This window comes from Protobothrops mucrosquamatus, unplaced genomic scaffold (genome assembly GCF_001527695.2).
Source record: "Protobothrops mucrosquamatus isolate PMUCROS unplaced genomic scaffold, P.Mucros_1.0 scaffold1605, whole genome shotgun sequence".
NCBI lineage: Eukaryota > Metazoa > Chordata > Lepidosauria > Squamata > Viperidae > Protobothrops > Protobothrops mucrosquamatus.
Window position 1 is genome coordinate 353,901 of NW_015387768.1, and position 24,140 is coordinate 378,040.

General features: G+C 38.9%; 1 protein-coding gene across 1 annotated transcript in view; it reads right to left on the reverse strand.

Moving 5' to 3' along the window:
* KLHL29 (kelch like family member 29) overlaps nt 1-24,140 on the reverse strand; it is an 85,850-nt gene that overhangs the window by 43,760 nt on the left and 17,950 nt on the right. Inside the window, exon 3 of the mRNA XM_015822558.1 lies at nt 20,228-20,487. Coding sequence (XP_015678044.1) covers nt 20,228-20,487 — 260 coding nt within the window. The remainder of the gene's footprint in view (nt 1-20,227; nt 20,488-24,140) is intronic.

The following is a 24,140-nucleotide window of genomic DNA, read 5'->3' on the forward strand; positions in this document are numbered from 1 at the left end:
AATTCCAATCCCAATTGCAGCCGTAAATCGAAGATTACGTGGTAGCATACATGTACTCTTATTGAATCCTATTAGATGTGAGACAATGGCTTGAACAAATGACCAGTTTCTGCTTAATGTATTTTGTAATTCAAGGTTTGGGATGCATAATGATCTCTCAGTGTTTAAATCCTATCACATAAAGTGAGTCATAAACCAAATGTGCTAATCACAAGTGAGGCATTCTGAACACTTTTCAGATATGGTTTTGGAACAACACGATTTGTATGAATTCAGCTTCCATTTATTTACTTAAACCAAATTATTGGCAGTTTCAGAGAGTTATTTAAAGTGACAACCACAGATTTTTCATATGGGAAAGAGAACAGGGGTAGATTTTTTTTTTAAAAAAGGGAGTACTGTAATTCACTTCAAAACCTTCAGTACCGTACTTTCTCTCAATAGGTTTTTTTAAACACATATTAAAAATCACAGGGACTAGAGCAGACATTTACAGGATTACTTAAAAGTGTTTCTTCAGGGAAGAAGGAAAAGTTGTCTATAAACTTTTTGGATTTATCCTTTGAGACCACAAAGCTGCTACTAAATACCGTAGCCCTTCAAATTAGAAGAAGATGAGAGATCAAAGAAAATCAATGGGGTCAAAATCCAGCAAAGGTAGGTTTAGTTACAAACTCTACCTTGTAATAGACTAATATTGAGCTAGGTAATAGGTCAATGGAAAATGATTTGGAAAAGGTACTTTGGAACGGGCAAGAGTGCTGGCATACCACTGCTTTAAAATTGTTTTTTCAGGTTTCCACACAAGAAGATGTGATTGTTTTATCAGGTGACTCTTTAAAATAACTACATCTGTAACATGATTCCTTTAATCAGCCACATCTATTTTTTCATGTCACTGCTTTGGAGAAGGATTGCACTTCCTCCCCCAGCCATCTAAAACAGTGGTTCTCAACCTTTTTAATGCCGCAACCCCAACCGGTCNATGGCGGACAGCCTTGCTTGGCGACCCCCATGAAATGGTCGATCGACCCCAAATGGGGTCCCGACCCACAGGTTGAGAACCACTGATCCAAAAGCACTTCTTATGAATTATTATTTTTGAAGCATTTTCAAATCTGTTTCATCAAGGAACACTGATGCTACACAACCACAGCTTACTTGACCACCTTGGCTATAAAGAAGAGATGAGATACAAACCGTGTTTCCTTAAATTTCCTAGTTTTAGCAATGTTTTTTTTAAAACAATACCCTTCCTCCAATTTTTTCTAGACTAGATTGAATAGTACCATCACTAGTCAATCCATGTTGTACAAAACTCATACAGAAGTTCCCCTTCTCTTTTGATATCTAACAATTATGGCGTTGCTCGGGCAAACCTACCAACACCTAATGCAGTAATGAAATAAATGTTTAATTAGATTATAATAAAAAATAAATCATTGTCTTCTCATTTTAAGAACTGCTCATTGTAAAAAGGAATCAAAACAGGTTGACCCGCCTCAACAACAAAAAGCTGACATTCTTTTAACCATTCTCTCAGATGCTATTCATAATTCCAATTAATCATTACTAGCATTGAGTGATGTAGAATCTCATTAAAACAGCACGAAGGTATTTGAGAATATGTGTTTGCACACATATACTGTACATGAAAACAAGCATACAGAACTACTCTCACTGACCCTGGAAAATGAGAGGAACTGTGTTTAAAATAATGTTTGTATTATATTGTAGCTCTTTAAATTTTCATATGAGTTCATTAATTTTGATACACATTCTAGTAATCAAGGCAATCAGTAAGATAATTATGTTAAATTGTGACATCTTTTTACTTTTGTTAGCTGAGATTGTGATAATTACGTTATTATCCATTTTCTTTTTACTGGCATCAGGAATACATATTATTTAATACTCCAGCATTCTTGCTATCTACTACTACTATTCCTTCCTTCTCTTTTAAACTCCCCTATTACAATGTACTTTAACGTGTATCCTATTTATTTTAGAACAACTCATCCAGTTTTGCAGAATTCCAGTAGCATAGAATTTCCAAAATATGTGTATACCCCTTTAGAAGTAATAGTATATATTTGATTAGTTACTTATATGCAAGCAAAGATGGGTAATTTTGGTATATGCAAACTTTAATATTTGTGCTTCCAGTTCATCCTGAGTGTCAAGAGAACTAGCCCCATAGCTCCTCTGCATAATTGTTCAGACTTAATCTTGTTTCAAAAAAAATTAACTACTCACTTGAAAGAAATGAATACCATTTCAGAAGTTCTGCAGATAAAGCTTTGACAATAGCAATAACTCTTCAGAAATTTTGACATCTTTCACAAGAACCCTAATCTTAACCCTGGCTCAATGCAGGATCTGCAATACAGGATGTATTCCTTAAAGATGGCAGCCCCAGATCCTTCCTGCTCTACTCTAGAGCAACCCTTATAATTATTAACGTTCTTATCTAAAGTTCCATCAATGGTTCTAGTTCTCCTTTTTATTTTACATGACAGTTCTTTAGATGTTTGATGACTATTCTCCTAGTGCAATACTCTCAAGATATGGGGAAATGTGAGATACTGTATAACATGGGTTCTAAAGTTCTTCTTTATTATAGGAGGCAATTCAATTCAGATATGACACACAATATTATGGGTAAAGGCAAAAGGACAAGCACCAATCACCTCCTACAACATAGACATCATGTTATTATCTATGCTGAGTGTATTACGTAGCTTCATGTTCATCTTGATACCAATAACGATATTTTTACATGTATTGCTGTCCAAGCTCATCACTCCTTTCTTAAATTTCTATCTTTGATACATCTTTAACTAAATGCAGAACTGTACTTTTATCTCTGTTGAATTTCATCTCTCATGATATTTTTGAATCTTGATTTTATTTTCATATCACATCTGCAGACTGGAGAAACATCCTCTGTGCCTTCATTCAAGTCAATTATAAAAACCATTTTTCGCAACCTTCTAGAATGAAACAAAGCCATTAACGCACACTTGTTGGGGATAATTCTTTAATCAACAAGGTGTTCGTAAGGTATTATTCCCACTTTTGTGAAGAAGAAAAAATGAGTCCATTTTCTCAGTGTGCCTCCAGAGATTATGCCCGAGGAGTAGGATGTGAATCTAGTTCTCTCAAATTGTATGCACTTTCCATGATATAATTCTCATTTTCAAATCCTTAATGTGTAGTCAAAACAGAAAGCATGCAGTTAATTCTACCAGTTTTATTTTCCTTTAAACTGAGCTTATAAGCATCCAGATAACTGTACAATATGAGCAAAACCCATTTGTAACAGGAAGCACTACATCTCAATTTTCCTGGGCAGGTTCCCCAAATCTTTAACAGTCTGTCTTGCTCAACTTGGAGACCTATTGCTAATTCTTTTCCAGTTCTGAAGCGGCTTCCTTATACTTATACTTCCCCTTTTTTCAGATAAATCTACATACCCCTTTTCTCTTCCAATTTTTATTTTGTAAATAGAATAGAAGTGGAAGGGATCATGGAGGTCTTCTAGTCCAGCCTCCTGCTCAAGCAGAAGAACCTATACCATCTCAGACAGGTGATTGTCTAGTCTCTTCTTAAAAATCTCCAGTGATGGAGCACCCATGATTTCTGGAGGTAAGCTGTTCCACTGGTTGATTGTCCTCATTGTCAGGAAGTTTCTCCTTAATTCCAAGTTGCTTCTCTCCTTGACCAGTTTCCAACCATTGTTTCTTGTCTTTCCCTCTGGTGCTCTGGTGAACAACTTGACCCCCTCTGCCTTGTGGCAGCCCCTCAGATACTGGAACACTGCTATCATGTCTCCCTTATTTCTTCTTTTCTTTAGACTAGCCAGACCCAAGCCCCGCAGTCGTACTTCATAGGTTTTAGCCTCCAGGCCTTCGATAATCTTAGTTGCTCTTCTCTGAATTTTTTCCAAACTCTCAACATCTTTTTTGTGATATGACCAAAATTGGCTGCAGTATTCCAGGTGTAGTCTTACTAGAGCTTTGTAAATAAAGGACTTGAAATCAGAATAATATAGCATGGCTATTAATAATGATATCTGAAGTTATTGTTCAGTTTCTTAATCATTCTGTTCAAATCAAACACATTTTTGCAATACATTCATTTTGATGAGATGAACTTATTAACAGAAAAACCTTAATGCTAAATGGTATGCCCTAATGCAATGTCTCTATTTTTATGAAGGGGGTTTGTGACTCTAACCATTTACCCTAACTCTGCAGGCCAATAAACTATTTTTAAAATAAGGAACCCCAGACCTCCTTCTGTACTGTATCAGAAAATTAAAATATTGTTTACCTAATTTATTCTGTCATTTTTTAAAATGACAGGATCTAGATTGGGAGAAAAAGATTTGGTAAAGTTGGTATATTTTAACTATATCTATTTTACCTAGCCAAAAAAAATCTCCTGACCCAAATTTTTTCCTGGGTTTTTATTCCCAAAGACTACAGGATTATAACTGAAGTTGTGAACATTTTTGTATTATTTTCTGTTTTTATGATGTTAACACAAAAGTTGTTAGATTTCCAATTAGTTAAAGCCGTGGTGGCAAACCTATGGCATGAGTAACACAGGAGGCACACAGAGCCCTCTCTGTGGGCACGTGTGCCATTGCCCCAGTCCTAGGCCTTCAGCTGGGTTTTATAAAATCTTTTCGCTTTAGGCCTCTGCCGCCGTGTGCAAAAAAACAACAACAACCAAGGTTCAATCAATCAGTCAATTTCAACTTCTCGCAGGAAAAAAAAAGATCTTGCAAAGTTGGAATTGATTGAACTTTTTAGTCCCACCCAGTCTGCCGTTACCACCACAGCAACGCCCACCCAATGGGCCACACCCACCCAAAGGGCCACTCCCACCCGGCACCCAACAATACATAAGTGGGTTTTGGGTTGCAGTTTGGGCACTCGGTCTCTAAAAGGTTCTCCATCACTGTTTTAAAGCATTCTAGGATTTTAAAAATTCTTTCTTGATTTTAGGGATTTCAATTTCTAAGCTGGGTAAGATTAGCAGAGTATCATCAGCATATACATTAATAGTGCTTCTATTTTAATACACCTTCATGTTTTTGTTTAATTCTAATTATTGTTGCTAAATTTCTACCCTAAACAAAAGAGCATTGGGAATAAAGGATATCACTGATGGGTGCCTCTGCTCAGTTTAAATTATTTGATTGTTATCCCTTTTAATTAAAGCACTTTGTTGAGAATAATTTGAGAACAGAGCCAGTTTAGTGTAGTGGTTAAGGCACCAGGCTAGAAACCGGGAAAGATGCGTTCTAGCCCTGTTTTAGGCACAAAGCCAGATAGGACTTTGACCCAGTCACCCTCTCTGAGCCCTGGGGAGGAGGCAATCTCTTCCAAGGGGTATTTATTGGGGGTTTCTGAACATTGGAGTCTGTTGACTGGCAAAGAAGGCATATTTACTGCAATACCAAATCATAATCTTTATAAATATCAAATGCTAATAGAGTCACTCAAACTTTAGGATAATTGAAATGATAAATAAATTCAAGAATTCTCTTAACTGAGCCCGGTTTTTAAGGTAGGAGGAATGAAGTGAGGCTAAGTTGAAATAAGAAATCTAGAAAAAACATTTTAAGTTTTCTGACAAATACTAAAAATAGTTTACCATTTTAGTTAAGACAAGATATTGTTCTACGTAGTGCTGGAGGTTATTTTTTTAATGTTATTGAATAATAACTGTAGTCTCTACTTTTGTCATGTTTGTGGGATTATCACTCTGCCCCAAGCAAGCTTAAGCATTGAAGAAATGTGGAACTATGATTTCTAGAACGGTTTATAAAACTTACTCTGAAATTTATCCTGACCTTGCGTTTTGCCATTCTTCAATTCTGCAATAACTTTCATAATTTGTCCCTTGAGTCCTTTTGTGATGATGTCGGTGACCATAATTTTGCTTTGGTATCAGAGGAAAGATGAATCATAGTGACTTATAATGCTCCAGGAAGATAAACCATACAACAACCTCTCCTCTTTAACTGAGCAACTATACTCTTTAAATTGTTGTGAATCCTTCTTGTCTGTCACATTATGTCATCTTAATCTGATGAGCTGTCAATGCAAGTAGCAATTTTATCCCTGCTTGACTTCCTTTTTCAACTATACTATTTTGACCTATATTATCAGGACCTCTGATGCTCCCATGTAATCAGATGCAAAGAGCCTGCCTTTTGTATTAATTAGGACTTTGAATGGAAAAATCTTATTAATACATTTGTTTTTTATACAGTTAATTAGTCGAAGCCCTCACTTTCTGCTGAAGTATCCAAATTTAAATTTTGAAAGTGTTTTGAGTTCTTCTTTGAATTTAAGATGTGTATGTTTTATGAGACCCTGGGTTAAAATGAATTCCTTAAATTGAAATGGTGAACATGCACGAAATTATCTGAACAGTCTTTCCATTTGGAGGCTATTTTCTTGACACTTGGTGTCCTCTTTGAGCATCATTTTCTGAGACAGCATTACACATTTTTTGATACGTAAGAACAAAGATACAGCTGGCATCCTCTTCTTTTGTAGTTTTCAATCCTGATTTGGGACACTGCAAAAATATAAGCCAGGGGTGTGACTGGGTTTGCCAAATTTAACATTTCTGCAACTTTTGAAGGAAGGTGTTGATACTTCCTCCATGGGTTGGGTTTGGATCCTTGCTTAGCCCTGGGCCAAGATGGTGGTTTGGTTTTTGCATCAGCATCTTCCTTCTTCACTTTTTAGTGCCTCTTTTTTACCTTCACATTTATTTCTTCAAAGCACACAAGCTAGAGGTTTGGATTTGGGAATGCATTGTGACGTTCTTTCTCTGTTGTTTTATCTTCCTTGTTTATAGAGCTGTAATACATTTGGCTAATAAATATCTTGCTGAAGAACAGAGTTATTTCAAACACACCAATCTTCCTTGGCTGTTCAGGTTTGTGTCCCCCACTCTCCTTTTCTAGGTTTTCTAACTGATATCAAGAAGCAGCAGCTGTTGTGTAATTTTTCTTCTTCTCTTCCTGGTTTATTGGATTAGGAATATTTTGGACTTCTTTCTAGTCTATTAATCTATTTTGCGCTCACACTTTCTCTTCATTTTTCCTTCTCTTCACTTTTAGATTTCAAAATTGAAATTTTCTGATCTTTAGCTCTTTAGTTCTGTTCAAGCCCATCTTCCCCCCTCCAATCCTCTATCAAGGTAAAATATTTTGGTCCCAGCTTTATTTAAAAAGGAAGTCTTTGCTTCATGAAATTACCTATGGGTTAAATATTAGAAGGGAAAGTTATTACTTTTTTGACAATTCCGGCTGCAATGCCTAGAAAGGTCAAACATTTCCCAGACGTCTTAAATATCATCTCTTTTTCTATAGTTACCATTATTTCATATAAAATTACATTTGCATGGTATTGAAATAAGTAAATGTTATCCAAAAGGTAAAGATACCCTCAAGTTGAGCTTGGCTCCAGGAGATTACATGAACACATCTAAGTAAATTTCTTTGCAATAATACAAACGTGGCATTGCCTTCTTCAGTTTCAATTTCTCAGTCCAGCTACAGATGGGAAATTCTCTGATGGTTTCTCTTTCAAGTATTAACCAAACTCACTCTTGCTTAGCTTCCATGTCTGGCCAAATACTGTCCCTGATAAATGTTAACTATCTTATGGAGAAAAGTAATATTATAAAAATGAATATTACATCAAGATTTATATATTTACTTAGAGGGACTCAATGCTAATACTTTGAAACTAGGCACATAGATATTGAGAGCCAGTTTGGTATAGTGGTTAAGGCATCAGGCTAGAAACTGTGAGACCATGAGTTCTAGTCCTACCTTAGGAAACATAGCCAGCTGAGTGACCTTGGGCCAGGCACTTTCTCTCAGCCCTAGGAAGGAGGTAATGGCAAACCACTTCTGAAAAACTGTAAGGACTTGTACAGGCAGGCTCCAAAAATTGGACATGATTGAATGGAACCCCCCCCCCCCCCCAATAGATCTTGGCCTTGTCATGGACTCATTGCAGACAGTCCATAACAATGAACCTGGCCATGGTAAATATAACGTTGGTCTAGGCTGTTTTCCCTGATCTGAGATTCTCTAGATTTGTTGGAATTACAGTCTCAGAGTTTTCAGCCAGTACTAAACTGACATTAACTGCAGTTCCCCAAAATCTGCAGAACATCAGATTAAGGAAGGACAATGTAAGCACGTTGCTTTTCTTGGGATCTTCTTTTCAAGCAGCTTGTTGGGCCACAGGTACACAGCTAAGAAGCTTTTTGTTATGATTTTTAATCAGGTACTAAATGTTGACTGGGATCCTTATTTCAATGAATCCAATCATTGCTATATATTTATTAGGACAGGCCAAATTGAACACTTATTTTCATTTATCTAGGCCAGTGATGGCGAACCTTTTAGAGACCGAGTGCCCAAACTGCAACCCCAAACCCACTTATGCATCGTCGGGTGCCGGGTGGGTGTGGCCCATTGGCTGGGCGTGGCCCATTGGGTGGGTGTGGCTGCAGTGGTAACAGCAGACTGGGTGAGACTAAAAAGTTCAATCAATCAATTCCAACTTTGCAAGATCTTTTTTTTTCCCTGCGAGAAGTTGAAATTGACTGATTGATTGAACCTTTTTTTTTTTTGCACACGGCGGCGGAGGCCTAAAGCGAAAAGGTTTTATAAAACCCAGATGAAGGCCTAGGACTGAGGCGATGGCGCGCGTGCCCACAGAGAGGGCTTTGAGTGCCGCCTCTGGCACCCGTGCCATAGGTTCGCCACCACTGATCTAGGCACCCTCACATTTATAGACATTTACAAGTAGTCCTCATTTAGCAACTGCATTGTTAAGCAATTCTTCACATTTTGACAGCTATGAAAAAGTAACATCCTTGAATTTATAGCCGTGGTGGCACAGTGTTTAGAATGCAGTATTGCAGGCTAATTCTGCTGACTGCCGACTGCCAGCAGTTCGGCCCTCACTGGCTCAAGGTTGACTCAGCCTTCCATCCTCCCAAGGTCGGTAAAATGAGGACCTAGATTGTTGGGGGCAATAGGCTGACTTTGTAAACCACTTAGAAAGGGCTGTAAAGCACTGTGAAGCTGTATATAAGTCTATATCTTCTTTTTTTAAACAAATATTTTATTAATTTTCTGATTTTACGATCATAAGTACTTAATAAACAATGCGTTGTCTGGGTCTATTAGTAATTCAGTGGTACATATTAACTTTCTCAGTCTAGTCCAATACTACACCATCCAGTGCTTCCTTAGTCCTCTCTTCTTCCAGTAGTATGCATTTTGCCATACTGGGCAAATACAATTCTTGTTACTGTTAATGCATATACAATTAAATATAGGCATCTTCATCACATTTTTCTGGTATTATACATAATATTGATAGTATCAATTTATTGTATCTTTTCTAGCCAAACTATATCTCAATTGTATTTGCACTTAAAATCCATTTATTCAATCAATATCCTGTTTTTCCCGCTTTTAATTTTTTTTTAATTTCCCATCAATGTTCAAAATATCTTTTAGTCCCCAAATTTCAAAGCTATAGATCTGTATTAGTTCCAAATTGATCTTGTAGTTTTCTTTGTTTTCCCCAAAGCAATTAATTTGCTACTTTTCTTTTCCTGAGGAAGCAGGGCAATAACTTCCCTTTCCTCTCTCATTGGGGAGGATTCTTTGCTTTGAGCATTCTTTTTTCCAGGAAAGTAGTGTTAGGACCATAAAAAGAGGATAAAATCTCATCCAGTTCCATCCATGTTGCTCAGAAATTGCTTGTCTTCGGTTGTCAGCAGCTTCTGATTGGCCATACGAATGTAGTCAGTCTTTCCCCCGCCGGTTTGGAGGGCTTCCTCTGATCCAACGGAAGGGCCACCACCCCTCCGCGATTGACGAGGGTCCCCTTCTTCGTCGCCTCTTCGGGGTGACTTTTGACCCTTTTTAGGGGTCTCCAGCGGGGCAAAATCAAAAGTGGAAGACAGAGCCCTGTCTTCATACACCCGGCACACTGCGACGTCAAACCAGAAATCTCATAAGTCTATATCTTATGCTATAAGTGTTATTGCTATTGCTATGACCTTCAGTTGTTTGTAAGGCAAAAGAAAGGTGAAGATAGTAAGCACAGTTGCAGTTTCACTTGGTGACCACTTTGCTGGTCCCAATTGTGACTGCTAAATGAGGACTAATTGTACTGGCCTCCAGAGAAACTTGCCAAAATATGGGAATTACCTCATATGAATAATAGTATGAAACTTTATACTATGATTTAAATAGTTGGCACCAAGTTTATTTGCCTTCCAGAAGCTTAAGAAAAGAGAAGGGAGTCTGCTATTTTAGGTATAGCTACCATATTTTGCTATAATGAAGTTACAGTTTGACATCTTCAGAGCTACTTAACTGAGTCAAAGTATTACTTATATAAGAACTACTCTCCTGCAATTTAGTCCTCCAGATTCTGCTGCCCATATATTTCTGGAGCTAACCCGATGAGCAAAAAATTCTATTCATATTGTATCATTATACAAAAATGAAGCATTAAATTAACTGCACTGAGGTTTCTCAAGTTGAAATGTTTGTTTTTTTTAAAGGAACCATGGTTTACATTTCTTATGCACCTATCCTAAGTTTAAGTTCTGCTGTGTTGCTGTGTTAAAAGGAGAGAACTGACACACAAGGCAAAACTATTTGTGCAGGTTAATCCTGAGTAATAACCAATTTAATTGAAATAACTCAGCAAATTTGTTTGCCTGCCTGCTGGGAGGCTATCGTCTCATATTTTATATGAGACTGCGCCACACACGTAATATATACATACATACACACATATACATATATAAATATATGTAATATATTATACATGTATGTGTTTTTGTATAGAGCTTTTTTCAAGTTAAAACACATCATTTTTTGACTGAAGAAAGCTAATATGCTATGACATCGGAACATAACATACCCAAAGGCTGTTTAAAATTATTAAAACATATCTGTAACACCGTTTTTGCTTCATTCCTGTAGCACTTCTTTTCTTTCTAACACAGTCAAGTTCAAATTCTTTTCATTTATGTGTTGTACTACTAAGTCGCAATATATTCAGCTCCTGGAATCCTTTTCAAATTGGCTCCTCGCACCTTTAATTAATTACTGTGCTATTCTGTAAATTCTTCCAATTTCTCTGCAAACCTTTGTCTCTCAGGTACCATTAAGTTACTGTTGAGATAGTATTTTCAGGGACGTAGGAAGTTTTACAGGTAGTTCATTAAGAATTTTTTTAAAATAGGCAAATCATTCTGTTTTATAACTGGATTTTTGATTGTTCACAGTATTTTTAAAATGTTATCATGGGTGTGCATATAAATGAAACAGTCAAGGTTTTTTTTAAAAAAAACAAAAACAACATACCATATTATAACAATGTTAACTATCTTACTAGCAGGTACATAGAGAAGAACAGATAATAGAGAGCAGATAAAATAGCTTAAAAATACAACTACATAAAAAGTATTCAAATCCAGAAGAGGTTATATCAGTGGTGGCGAACCTATGGCACAGGTGCCAGAGGTGGCACTCGGAGCCCTTTCTGTGGGCACATGCACCGTCTCCCCAGCCCCGCCTCTTCCCACAGCCCCCTCCTCACCAGTAGCCCCCTGGAGAGTTGCCCCTGGGCGCGGCCCACACGAAGCAGCAGAGCCAAGGACATGGTAGCTGGACAGCGGGGACAAGACTCCGCCCTTGCGCCCCATTGCGCGCAGATGATGCTGCGGGGCACGGGCGGAGGACATGGCCACTATGGCGCTGCTGGGCTGCCTGGGTGATCTGTGGCGGGCTGTGGAGGTGGTGGGTGGCCCAGTGGGCAGGGCGGTGCAGGGACGGGGGTGGGGGCAGTTTTTGGGCACTCGGTCTCTAAAAGGTTCACCATCACTGGGTTATATTATTCCCATGGAAATACAAACATTTTTACTTGCCACCTAAATCAGGGGTCCCCAACACCTGGGCCATGACCCAGAACTGGGCTGCAGTCTGTTTGCAACCGGGCCTTGGAAGCGGTGGGCACGCATGTGTGCAGTTCCATTTGAGCAAGCATTGTGCGTGTGTGCCCGCTGCTTGAGTGAATGGAGCTGTGCATGCTCGCCCGCCACTTGCACAGAACCATCCCCTCTGCTTCCCCCCCCCCGGTTAGCAAAACTGAAAAGGTTGGGGAACGCTGACCTAAATGACACCAGCAAGTGCCAGATAAGGCCATTCTATAACTAAGTCTTTCTCTTGTAGCCTCCCATTGGTGGATACAGCAATTGAAGATCTTAAAGTCCAGATTAGCAGCCATCTCACTGAACTGGAACTAGAAACAGACTACAAACCAATGAGGCAAAATTCAGCAACATCAGTTTTTTTTTTTGGGGGGGGGTGCTTGTCTTGTGATCTTGTAGCTGCATTCTGGTAAGAGATGTTCCTGGACCAGTTTCAAGTATGACACATTATGACAGTCCAAAGAAGAGATTTAGTTGCCTCCAAGGCCAGACTATTTTTGTTCAGGGAGAATTCACCAGTGAGAGAACCTCTGAGCAAGTTATTATCTATGCTGTTCCCCTAGGTCAGGGGTAGGCAACCTTGACTCTTTTATGACTTGTGGACTTCAACTCCCAGAATTCCTGAGCCAGCATGGCTGAGCTTGGAAACTCTCCCTTTCCCCTCAGCATGGCTGGCTCAGGAATTCTGGGAGTTGAAGTCCACGAGTCATAAAAGAGCCAAAGTTTTGACCTAGGTGATGTATCCCCAAACCAGACTACACAGCCATAGTTTTGGTGTCCTGGGATAGTATAAAGCTGACCAAAGGCAGCATTAATTCTTGCTTTAAGACTCCACAGTTATTTTACATTTTCTTAGGTCATGTTACAGAAGAGAAGAGGGTGGTGTGCAACAGGTAGCTTTTCTGAGCTCTTCACACCTATATCACACTGCACCTAAGATGGTAATTCCTGACAACCACACAGGCCATTTTATAGCATCAGCAGAGGATGTGTGTAGAGAGGAAGTGATTTTTGAGGGGGTAGCACTGAGAAGTCTCACACTTTCCTACCACAGCGCTGACCTCTCTGCAAAGCTCCCTTCATGCAGCAATGAGGCTTTATAAGGCTGCTCTGATGTCAGTGGAGGCTAATTTAAAGCCTCATTGCACACAGGGAGATGAGGTTGTTTTAAATGAGCTTTTTTTATTATACTTCTTTTTTTTTAATTCACTCAAGAAAATTCCAGTGTGGGTATACTACTTATGTATAGGATATAACCTACAGCCAGAATTTATTTCCATAGGAAATGCTATTTCAAGGAACAAGATTTTATTCCTGGGAAGGATTTTGTCACGTAGCAGAGATGGAAAAACTCTGCTTAAGGCACGAATCGTAGATAGGCCAAGAAGGGATGGTTCCTTACATTGGGCTTTAAGTCCATCTGCTTTGTAATTTGAAGATTCCACCTGATAAAAAAAAGTATTTGGTGTTCTTAGTTTTTCATTTTGTGATCTTAAAAATGTAGTAAAACAGCTGAGGGTTTTTTTTTTAGATACTTCATTCAGCTCCAGGCTTTCCATTGTTGTCAAGTAATTAAAAGGCGAGTCTCCAGCCAACAATCTGTTCTCACTGCCACATGATATAGCCTAATTATTCAAGAAGAGAGCATCTAAGCTGGTTGCTTTCTCAATTTTTTTATTTTATTTTTAAACATAAAACCAGATGATTAGAGGCGCGCCGATAATTCCAGAAATGTTATTGCCTGCAGTTGGCATTCAATTCCAAAGCACTGGGATATAGTTATTTACAAAGCATTAGCTTAATAAATATTGAGTTCTTCTTTCTTCTTCTGCAAGAATATTGAATGACCTTTGGAAAAAAATAAGCATTTGCTCTTCCAACATGTCTCAGCTGCTTAGAGCTCTCTTAAAATAGTCCAATGCAATCCACGTAAACAGGATTCTTAAGACATTTTAAAGTAGAGATATGAAATGTACAAACTGTGGATCAGAACAGGTCATAAGGGAGCCCACAATGGCTGCAACATACATTCTGCCTGACATATGATAGATACTTTGGTGTGGGTACCACTCAACTTCATGTCTCCCTTCTGTAAACATTTTCCACACTGATTTTTCCTCTGAGAATTTTCCGTAAATGTTTTGGGAAAAATTCTAGAGCATGTAAAGCTATAGCTGATCTGTTTGGCTTTGTTATTTCCCAAAGGCATTCAACATGGCCTAAAACACTTTTTAGTGACTTCAGAGAAAGATGGTTAATAGCAGATAAAGTGCCATTCCAGACAGCTTGCCACCTCATACGGATCTCATTGAACAATCCCTAGGCATCTCCCATGTGAGGAGTCTCAAAGACATCAGTATAGGGCTGTTGGGAAAACTGACCTCATACTGATGCAAATGTTCAAATAACTCAGCAGCAGGATTCTTCAAGTTTTGAGAGTGAGTCAGAAGAAGCTGATCCGGCCTTAACATGACCATAACATCTCTACCTGATTCTTCGGGCTTCTATGTGAATCTAAAAAAAGGTGCTACAGCTTTAAAGCTTGTGTTCCTTTAACAAACAAATTTGTAATAGTGGCAGTCAGCTGGAAAACACTGACCTAGAGCATCCCTAAGGATTCTAGGTTATTCCCACCGCCATATACTTAAACTGCTGGGAGAGGGTGACTGGTGTTTTGAAAAGCAGCATCACCAACTATGCTAATGAATGCAACTCTACCTCAGTTTCCCCATCTAAATCCAAGGAAATGATTCAGGTTCTAAGCCACCACTTTATATTATCACTAGGGTAATGAGTGTAAATAAATTGAAGCTTAATCCAAACAAAACTTAGGTTCTTAAAGGCAAACCGAGACTAGAAATTAAACCTCAGCTCGATAGAAAGACATCTTTTAAACTCTGTGGGTATTTCTTGGACATAATGACCTATGGTTGGTTGGATTTGGCACAATGTAAATGCTGAAATAAGTAAATGAATATTTATACAGCTAAGGTTTGTGGGCCAACTGTGTACAATTCTAGAGATGTCAGGTTTGTTCACAATGGTGTATGCCAGCGGTTCTCAACCTATGGGTCACGACCCCATTTGGGGTCGATTGACCATTTCACGGAGGTCGCCAAGCAAGGCTGTCCGCCATTTTTTCCCCCTTTTCCGGCGGGTGCCTTACCTCCCTTGAGCTGGGCCAGCTGGTGGTCGGCCTGCTCCGTGTCTGCCGCTTGCCAGCTACGCCTGGGCCGGCGCAGGGGGCGGAACCACGCATGCGCGGCGCTCCCGGGCAGGGAAAGTCCTCGACTTACGACCGGTTGGGTAGTCCTCGACTTACAACCGGTTTAGTCCTCGACTTACGACCGGTTGGTGGTCGCGGCATTAAAAAGGTTGAGAACCACTGGTGTATGCATTAGTTATAATTTGTTTGGACTATTTTAATGTGCTACATCCGGTTGCCTTTGAGAACTATTTAGCAACTTCAGTTACTATAGAATGTTGCATCCAAAAAATGGGCCAGGACCAGTTAAATGGGGCATGTTACAGACCCAGCTACCATGGAGTTTTTGAACACAATGCAAAGTACGGCTTCTGACACATAAGTTCCTGTATGACTGAGAGACAGGCTATTTTCTCATTTGAATCTGGTCAGGTTTTAGGATCTCTGGGTGAGGGTATCCTAGTCTGCAAGAGATCATTAGGGGTGACAGAAAATGACAATAAGACAACATCTCCTCATAGGTTGCTTGTAGCCTCTGAAACTCCTTATAAAAGGAGATCAAATGAACATTGTTTCCATTGTTATCTTATCAGCAAGCAAATAAATAGTTGATCAGACAAACTTTGGAAATCTGGTGACTTTCTGTTGAAACCATTTAAACTTACAAATGCTAGTACTACTGATATATTACTATTTGATTATTCTTACATGATGGCTTTTAATATTTTAATTAAAATGTGTTACTTTACTTGTGGCTTATTTTTAGCCATTTTCAGGATTAATTTTGATGTCAATCCCATCTGAAAGAGCTGCTCTGACCACTGAGTCTAATCCCTTGCTGAATGCCAAAATCCAAATTAATGGATTTTGATAGGTGGTTGTCTAGCTTCTGCTTACACCTTTCTAGTGAAAATGAGCCCATCACCTCCCTGGGAAATTGGTCGCACTGTCAATTACTCCTGCAGTTAGAAAGGTTATTCCCCCCCCCTAAAAAACCCCACTGAATTGGAATCTATAACTTAATCTGTTAGTCTGCCCTCTGAGATAGTAAAAAAGAAGTTTGAATCTTATGTTTGACACCTTTTAGGTATTTCAAGAAGATTGTCATATCATCACCCCACTCTCCTGTAGCCTACCCAAACTAAATATAGCCAGCTCCTTCCATCTCTCTTTATATAGTGCAGGGGTCTTCAAACTTGGCCCTTTTATGACTTGTGGATTTGTGGCACGTTGGCTGAGGAATTCTGGGAGTTGAAGTCCACAAGTCATAAAAGGGCCAAGTTTGAAGACCCCTGACTTAGTGTCTAGTCAGTGTAAAATCTTGTATTATATTTCCTGACCACAGGAAATGCCATTTATATACCTACAGCTATTTTTAACACACGTTTTCCAGGAGATTGAGCTTGACTTTCTATACCACCCCCCAGTGTAATCTGTTCCTGAGTTCCAGAACCTAAAGATGCCATTATGAAATTTTAAAACGGGATTTTTATGAAAGCATCCTAAGAAATAACATCTTCTATGTTAGAAGATAGCATCTCTGTGACTAGAAAGCCCATGCAGGTAGTAGCTGACTTATAACCAAAATTGGGACTGGAATCCTGGTTGTCGATTGAAGAAGTAAGAGGCCTGCCTGACTGCTTCGTTCAATGATTCGATCCCAGTTGCAGTTGTTAAACAACCTCTGAGGTCGTTAAGTGAATGGAGTAACAGAGCTGCATGCTGAAGGATTTTAGCTCCCCTCTATGCACAGAAGGGAACTCCTCCAACATGCTGAGAATCTCTGCTTCTGAAGCTCTTGGGAGGAGTTTCCCCTCCCTTCTCTGTGTGGAGGGGGGGCTCCTCTAAAGGGCTGCACAAATGGAGAAGAGAAGGAAAACAGCAGTACAAAATGAATAACATTTTCTGTGCAATGGCTTTTGGCCTCAAGTGTACTGCTGTTCCAAGTATTTGATTCAGAAGATGCTGCTGATGCTATCACTGAATGGTCCACGGAGTAACATAAATAAACTAGTCAGAATTATAAACCATGATTCCAAACGGTGGTGAGCAATTGCCAATGGAGCCCAAGGATGAACAAAAGCTTCATCCCAGGTTATGAACTTCCGCTTTCATCTTTCCAGAAATATACCTTTGATAGGATTTACGTTCAATTTGCCGTCTTACCACAGCATGTAAAGCAAGATTCATAGATTATAGCCAAGTCCTGCTTATTTTTTATGCAGATCAGCTTCAAAATGTGAGGTTTTAATATGGTTAATAAAGCTGAGATTTAGAATTAGTGGAAACAAAAGCAAGGATTAGACTCCTTTAGGTCAGGGCTTTTCAACCCGTGGTATGCGTACCACTGGTGGTTCGTTGGCAGGTGGTACACTTACAATGGGTTGAAAAGCACTGTAAAAAACATGTAAAAAAAGTGTAAAAGTGTAGTGTGGGGATGAGCTGAAGCGGCGGCAATGCAGCACAGGCCTGTGGGAGAGCCAGCTGGAGCCACGGTGTTGCTGAGCGCCCAGGATCCGCGCCAGGCTCCAGCTGACTGGTGCTTCCAGAAGCTGTGTGCAGCCTGGGGAAAGGAGTCAGTTGCAGCTACACCAAAGACAAAAGGAGGAGGGAGAGGGGATAGACATGGCCAAGGGGTGTTTACATTTGGCCCAGGGCTGCCCTGGAGACAGCGAGGGGCCGGCCCACCCCAGCCCCCAATCAAAGGAAAACCCCGAATCCAGCGGGCCAGAAGGCAGCCCAGCCACCACAATCCTCTGTTTCTTTCTCCTTGCCCCCTGGGCACAGACACAGTCGCCACTGCTCACCATAGCTGGGGCGGGACTTGCAAGTACCTCTGTCCTGCAAAGTGGCGCTTCCTCCCACTGCCATACTGGCAGCCCCGACTAAAGGCCGCACGCTCCAGCCTCGCCTTGCCAAGGAAGAGGGAGGTGGCTGAGACTATGTCCGATTTGCAGCTTGTCGGGGTGCTCAGAGGCTGCCCAACTTTACTCTGGAATTTTAGGGTTGGAAAGTGGAGGGGCAGCACCGCGTTTGCAGGCCTGGTGGCACCTGCTGGGAAACCTCCTACTCCCCCCTCACAGCTACCTCCTTCGGAGCCATCCTGATTCTGACAGGCCTGCCGGCATGGCGACAAGCGAGAATGCTGGGTGAGATGTGCTTTGCAGGACGAAGCTGGCGGACCTATGCCGGCAGGCCCGTCAGAATCAGGGCAATCCTCATTCTAGGTCCATCCTTCTTTCCATTCTTTACCCAGCTTTCTGACCTGCTGCCCTTTTGCACTGAGTGTAATTTAATGTCTTTTGATATTCTTTTGGCAGTACAAGGGCTTCTGAAATGTGTCAGACTATTTTAGTTTGCCAGTGATTTCAAATGTACTTCCTGTGTACTTCTTATAGTATACTAGTGCCCAGAACATTTTGAATGATGGGATGATCTTGTTATCCTTCTGGGTATTTATTTTAATTAGCCTACATCTCATAAGATTTTGCTGATCTCCGCTCTAAGTAAGTTTGGGAGGCTATAAAACAAGTTTTGGTTGCAATCGATACCGTACTATTTATGGGGATTATTTTATTAAATCCTGGCGTAAAAAAGAAGGTTAAGAGATATTGGGCAAAACATGTACGTTGGTTCAGCAAAAACACATATATTTTTTGCTTACTCCCCACCCTGTCCACAGTTATATCTTATTTAATAACACTGGGATAAATTCAAACATATAAATACCCCACAATATTTTTAGAATAATTTCATAATTTTTCGGATTCTCCACTACTCTGGACTCTATTAAATTATTTTAAAATGACTCAACTTCCCTTCCTTCTGATCTGAGAGTTTAATTTCACAATATTTGTATTGTTATACTCCTGAAATCCATAAGCAGAAACTAAGCCCCACTGGGAGGGGTGACTTACTGCAAACTCATTTTGTAAGAAGTGTGGTTCTGGTATTCTATCTTTGTGCATATTAAATACGCATCCAATTTTGAAACTGTCTTGTAAAATGTATTTGTTTATGTGAGTGAAGTAAGAATGATTGAACACTGTAACCTATAGGGTGTAGCTGTGGAATAAGATATTTGCTTAGTTTGATTCTGTGATTCTACTTCATCATAGTTTTTAACATAGGCTAAATTGTGAAAGGCATAATTTTACCCTGATGAAATGTTATGAGACCACAGGAAAAACAAACTGGTTATATACATGGAACATGCCACAGAGGCATCTTATAAATGTCACACACAATAAGAATATCACCTCGGCCACAACTTCATTGAGCTGAACTTATAGGAGAAGCAAATGAAGAGACTACTTGATCACTGAGTCAATTCTTATAACTTAAATCGATAATGTGTGAAGTTAGCTCACTATAAATCTTAATTAGCTAAGACAACTGGTAAATTTACATGCTGCTCTTGTAATTCTTCTAGCCTAATGACAACATATTACTATTAGGCTTCTCAGAACCAGGGCAGAATTTATAATCTTTTATCTGAATTTTTATCTCAATTAAGATCAACTGCTAACAAAGTAACTATCCAGAGAAAGTTGCTCCAATAAATATTTACTGACATTTGCACAGCCAGCATTGATGTAGTGTAGCTCCTCTCAGTATACCATGTTCATAAGCCAGTTATGTAATCAGCATGCAATGCTCAGTACTTTCTTGATTTTTTTTTTAAAAAAACCCCTGCATTCAATTTTGGGAGGCATATCTCACCCAATACCAATCCTTCTAGCTATTTTTTGTGTTATTCTGGCAACAAATATGAGTCTTTTAATTTTAATCAGGTACAGCAATCAGATGACAAAACTGAATTTTTGTAATGCACATTTGCATGTTTCTTTGCTCTCATCTAGATTTGAAAAGGCACCATTTGATTTAAAAGTGCTTTACTGAAAAATAAAAGGAAAAGCAGGAGTTTCATAAAGTCTGCTATACCCTTACCTGTGTTCTGACTGAGGGATCTTTTTTAATCCACTTTATCACTGTTTCGTAAACCAGTTCTTCCGTTTTTGTGTTTAGGCTGTCATTTGACATATAGGAAATGACGTCATCCTTTGAGATATTAAGAATCTCCTCTTGATTTGCCACCTCAGGGAAAATCTGCAGGGCGTAGGCCTTCGCCATATTGTATAGTTCGCTGCACTGCATTGCTTCAGCCATGGCTAATATTCCTAAGCAATTGCTAGCAGTCAACTGTTTTTCTAAAAAGAACATAAGAAACAAAAGGTATAGGACAGGACTTCCATTTTCTTGACCAATATTACATGCCACAGGTCACAAATGTGTACCGTGATGATGGTTTTTACTCATTGTACATACAGCTTGTCTGTCATTTCTTGGTTCTGTTTGTTATAAATAGCAATAGCATTTAGACTTATATACTGTGTCATAGTGCTTTATAGCCCTCTCTAAGCAGTTTATAGAGTCAGTATATTGCTCCCAACAATCTGGGTCCTCATTTTACCGACCTCAGAAAGGTGGAAGGCTGAAGCAACATTGAGCCAGTGAGGATCGAATTCCTGGCAGTGAACAGAGTTAGCCTGCCATACTGCAGTCTAACCACTGTGCCACCACGGCTTACGCCATCTGAATGCTCTCTGAAATCTCAAAGGGGGGTTGGAGATGAAGGATTTTGCCTCAAGTATTGAAAACACAGCAAGATAAACACCAGCTTCTATCAAAATGTGCATAATAAGAGTAATAATATAAATACAAAATGAGCCCAGCATATCTTAAATATTAATGTTATCAAGAGGGGGCATGAACAGCCAAGAGTAGGGGTGATGCTAGGGGCTGTATAGATATGGCAGTTCCATGAGAGCATTAAAGGGTACAGAAGCTAGCAGTTAGATATAAAATTCAACATCTTGAGAATCTTAGATTTCTTTTTTTTTTTTCAAAAAGAACCCCCATTTTTTTAAAACATTTATTATTATGATGGTTCCAGAAATCGGAGAAGTTGGAGCAGTTAAGGATATTACTTCCTCCACCTACCCACACCATACTGCAACAGTGACTTTGCAGTTGTTTCCCAATTAAAACTCAAGGATTTGGGATTAAACAATTCTTGAAATTAATTGCATAAATAATAGTAAGTCCTCAGAAAAAGATTAAAATAAGTAAATCCTCAAGAAAGAAACCTCAAAAAAGATTCTGCAGGAGTCTTAAGAGTGTCACCCCAGTGAAAAAAAATCTGAAAGTAAAGATATTTCAAAGGAAAGAGAAAACAATCTAAATCCCATTTTCATCAGGGTAAATAAAGATCTACTTTTACTGGGGGGAAAATCCTGTTTTTTGGGGGGGGGAATTTCTTATGAGAAAGGCAGATTTTTCAGTGGAAAATCAAAAATATCTCTTTTTACATTAAGGATCTATCTTTATATATATAGTCCCCTGGGTCAATTAGAAATCATCAAACATGCAGCTTCCTGTAATTTAAGGTAAAATGTGCCCTCAACGCTACTTGGTAGAAGACTAACCAAGTGTACCCCAGGGGACTAAGTGACAGACAGCTGCAACTATCTTCTCCAGAAAGCTTGGTTCTTTCTAAAATGGAAACCAATTGGACAAAGTTATCTAAGGATATAAGAGATACGGGTTCAGTTAACCACAGCAACAAAATCTGAATAAATGAATAACTGTATTTTTGTACAATGTATTGATGACTTTGAGATTTTGAACTGGTCTTGCATGACATGTACTACTAAAATTCTCCTGTCTGTTTGTCTGTTTGTAACCTTCAATTAATCCAAATGGTGCATCATAGCACCAACATTTTTGAATTAAGGTACCTCAAATTTGCTAACTCAAAGGACATGCATGAAATCTGGAATGCTTTACTTTAAATTTAAAGGATCTTCACACCAGTTGTACTGTGGCTGCCACAGCACTGCCACATTGCCAGGGCCAGCTATAGTCACGTGATCATGATTTCTGATTCTCACAAGCAAAGTCAACAGAGAAGGAAGTCAGAAACCACTTTCACTGGGGGTTTTTTTGGCCCAGCTATGGTTATTCTGTTGATCTGTTTAGGTAAGTAAATATCTCTGAAACAGCGACTCAAAAATTATCTAGTTTGTTTCTAATGCTTATGCTGTCATATTATGGTAGTAAAGCAAGTTCCACTTGGAAAGGGCTTTTTGTGTACATAGCATTGGCAAAGATTTTTTGGACGGAAATTCAGGCATAATATTTAAATAGTAACTTACTAGTTTTCATGTTTGCTAATGATTTTTAAGTGTTAAAATTATTTTGAAATCTATATCACTCTTAAACTAATAAAACTCAGTTCTCTTGAACAATTCTTATTATCAAAGGATCAAATGGAGATATAATGCTTCCAATTTTCTCAAGCGTTTGCTTTAGAACAATATAAAAACTTACTCTTAGTTTCTTTTGTTTTACTGCTTCTTTAACCTGTCTGTTTACTAATGATTAAGCTTTATATCAGAACTGTTAATTCTGATTAGTGATAGTCCAGATATAGCTTTTCAAAGCATCCCATCGCCCAGGATTTAAAATTAAGAAGTAGTTGAAACTGAACTGTTTTAGTCTTCATGGCAGCCGGTGTTAGGGCCAACAGAATGCTTCATCATGTTCAGACGGGTGGAAGGAATACATGTAGACAGGTTGAGACTTCTTCACTCATTGCCAATCTGCTAACCATGGTTAAAATGTCTCAGAAAACCACATCTTCACTAATCCAAAGATATGAAACGAAAGGGAGGTTCACTCATGGTGCCAAATCAGAATTTGGGCATGACTTAACATCATGAACTAATCCAGCTCTTAAAGATTAGTTAGGTATGGTTTATGACACATGGCACCATGCAAATCTACCCAACTGTGTTTTATTCAGCACATCTTGATAAAAATGTGGCTTAGCATGATATGCAAACTCAAAATTCTTCAGTCTGAATGGCTGACTAGCAGAGGTAATTGCAGCTGTGTTGGTCCACAAGCAGCAATATAATTTAATCATTTTTTTCCCCTTCATCACCAACGAGGACAGTAGAATTATAAATTCTGCTGTATACTTTGATTCCTATTCATATCATGTTTTTTCTTGCCTGGTTAAAACCTTGAGGTGCTGTATTCAGTGTACTATATTGCACGTTTTCATGGGAAAGCACTGTATTTAGAAATCATATTACATTTCCCCCTGTGTATCTGCTTATTTTATTTCCAAAATAATAATAACAAAAACACATTAAAAATCACCCACAAGACAGCAAAGGAAATAGAACTGCTCTAAATATTCTCTTCAATCTTTAGGTTACTTAAAGCCAGCTAAAAGAAAATGGAAGAGGAGAGGAAGAGGAATACAAATTCAAACAGAAAATTAATCCCTAAGCCAATTTGCCTCTGTAACATAGTGAGAAGACCTACCGGTAACTAGTTTTTCCATTAGTCTCTCTCAGAAGAACACTGGAAATAGTGCATTAAAGTGATGCAATGCTTATGATAAAATGAAAAATGAGTCCAGCTAAAATGCTTTTCTCTAAACTTTTCATACAGCAAATACTCTACGACCTGCTTCTGCAACTCAATCCAGCAAGGGCTATAAATCAAAACAAGCAATTATATTTTATGAATTCTCCAAATGAGACCGCAAGCCTTTAGTTCCTCATATATAATGAAACTTGCAGCCAAGTCTCCCAATTGCATAACTATAACACAGTTCACTGAATTCAAATATTAAGTATTGGAAAAGGAAAGTTTCACATTGATTTAGTGGAAATAAATATATTGTGTTGTAATAGCTGAATCTTTAGAGATAATGTGTACTGATATATTTGTGGGCTATTATAAAATCTATAAAATCTGTTAAAACATGCTGGAGCACGGTTATTAA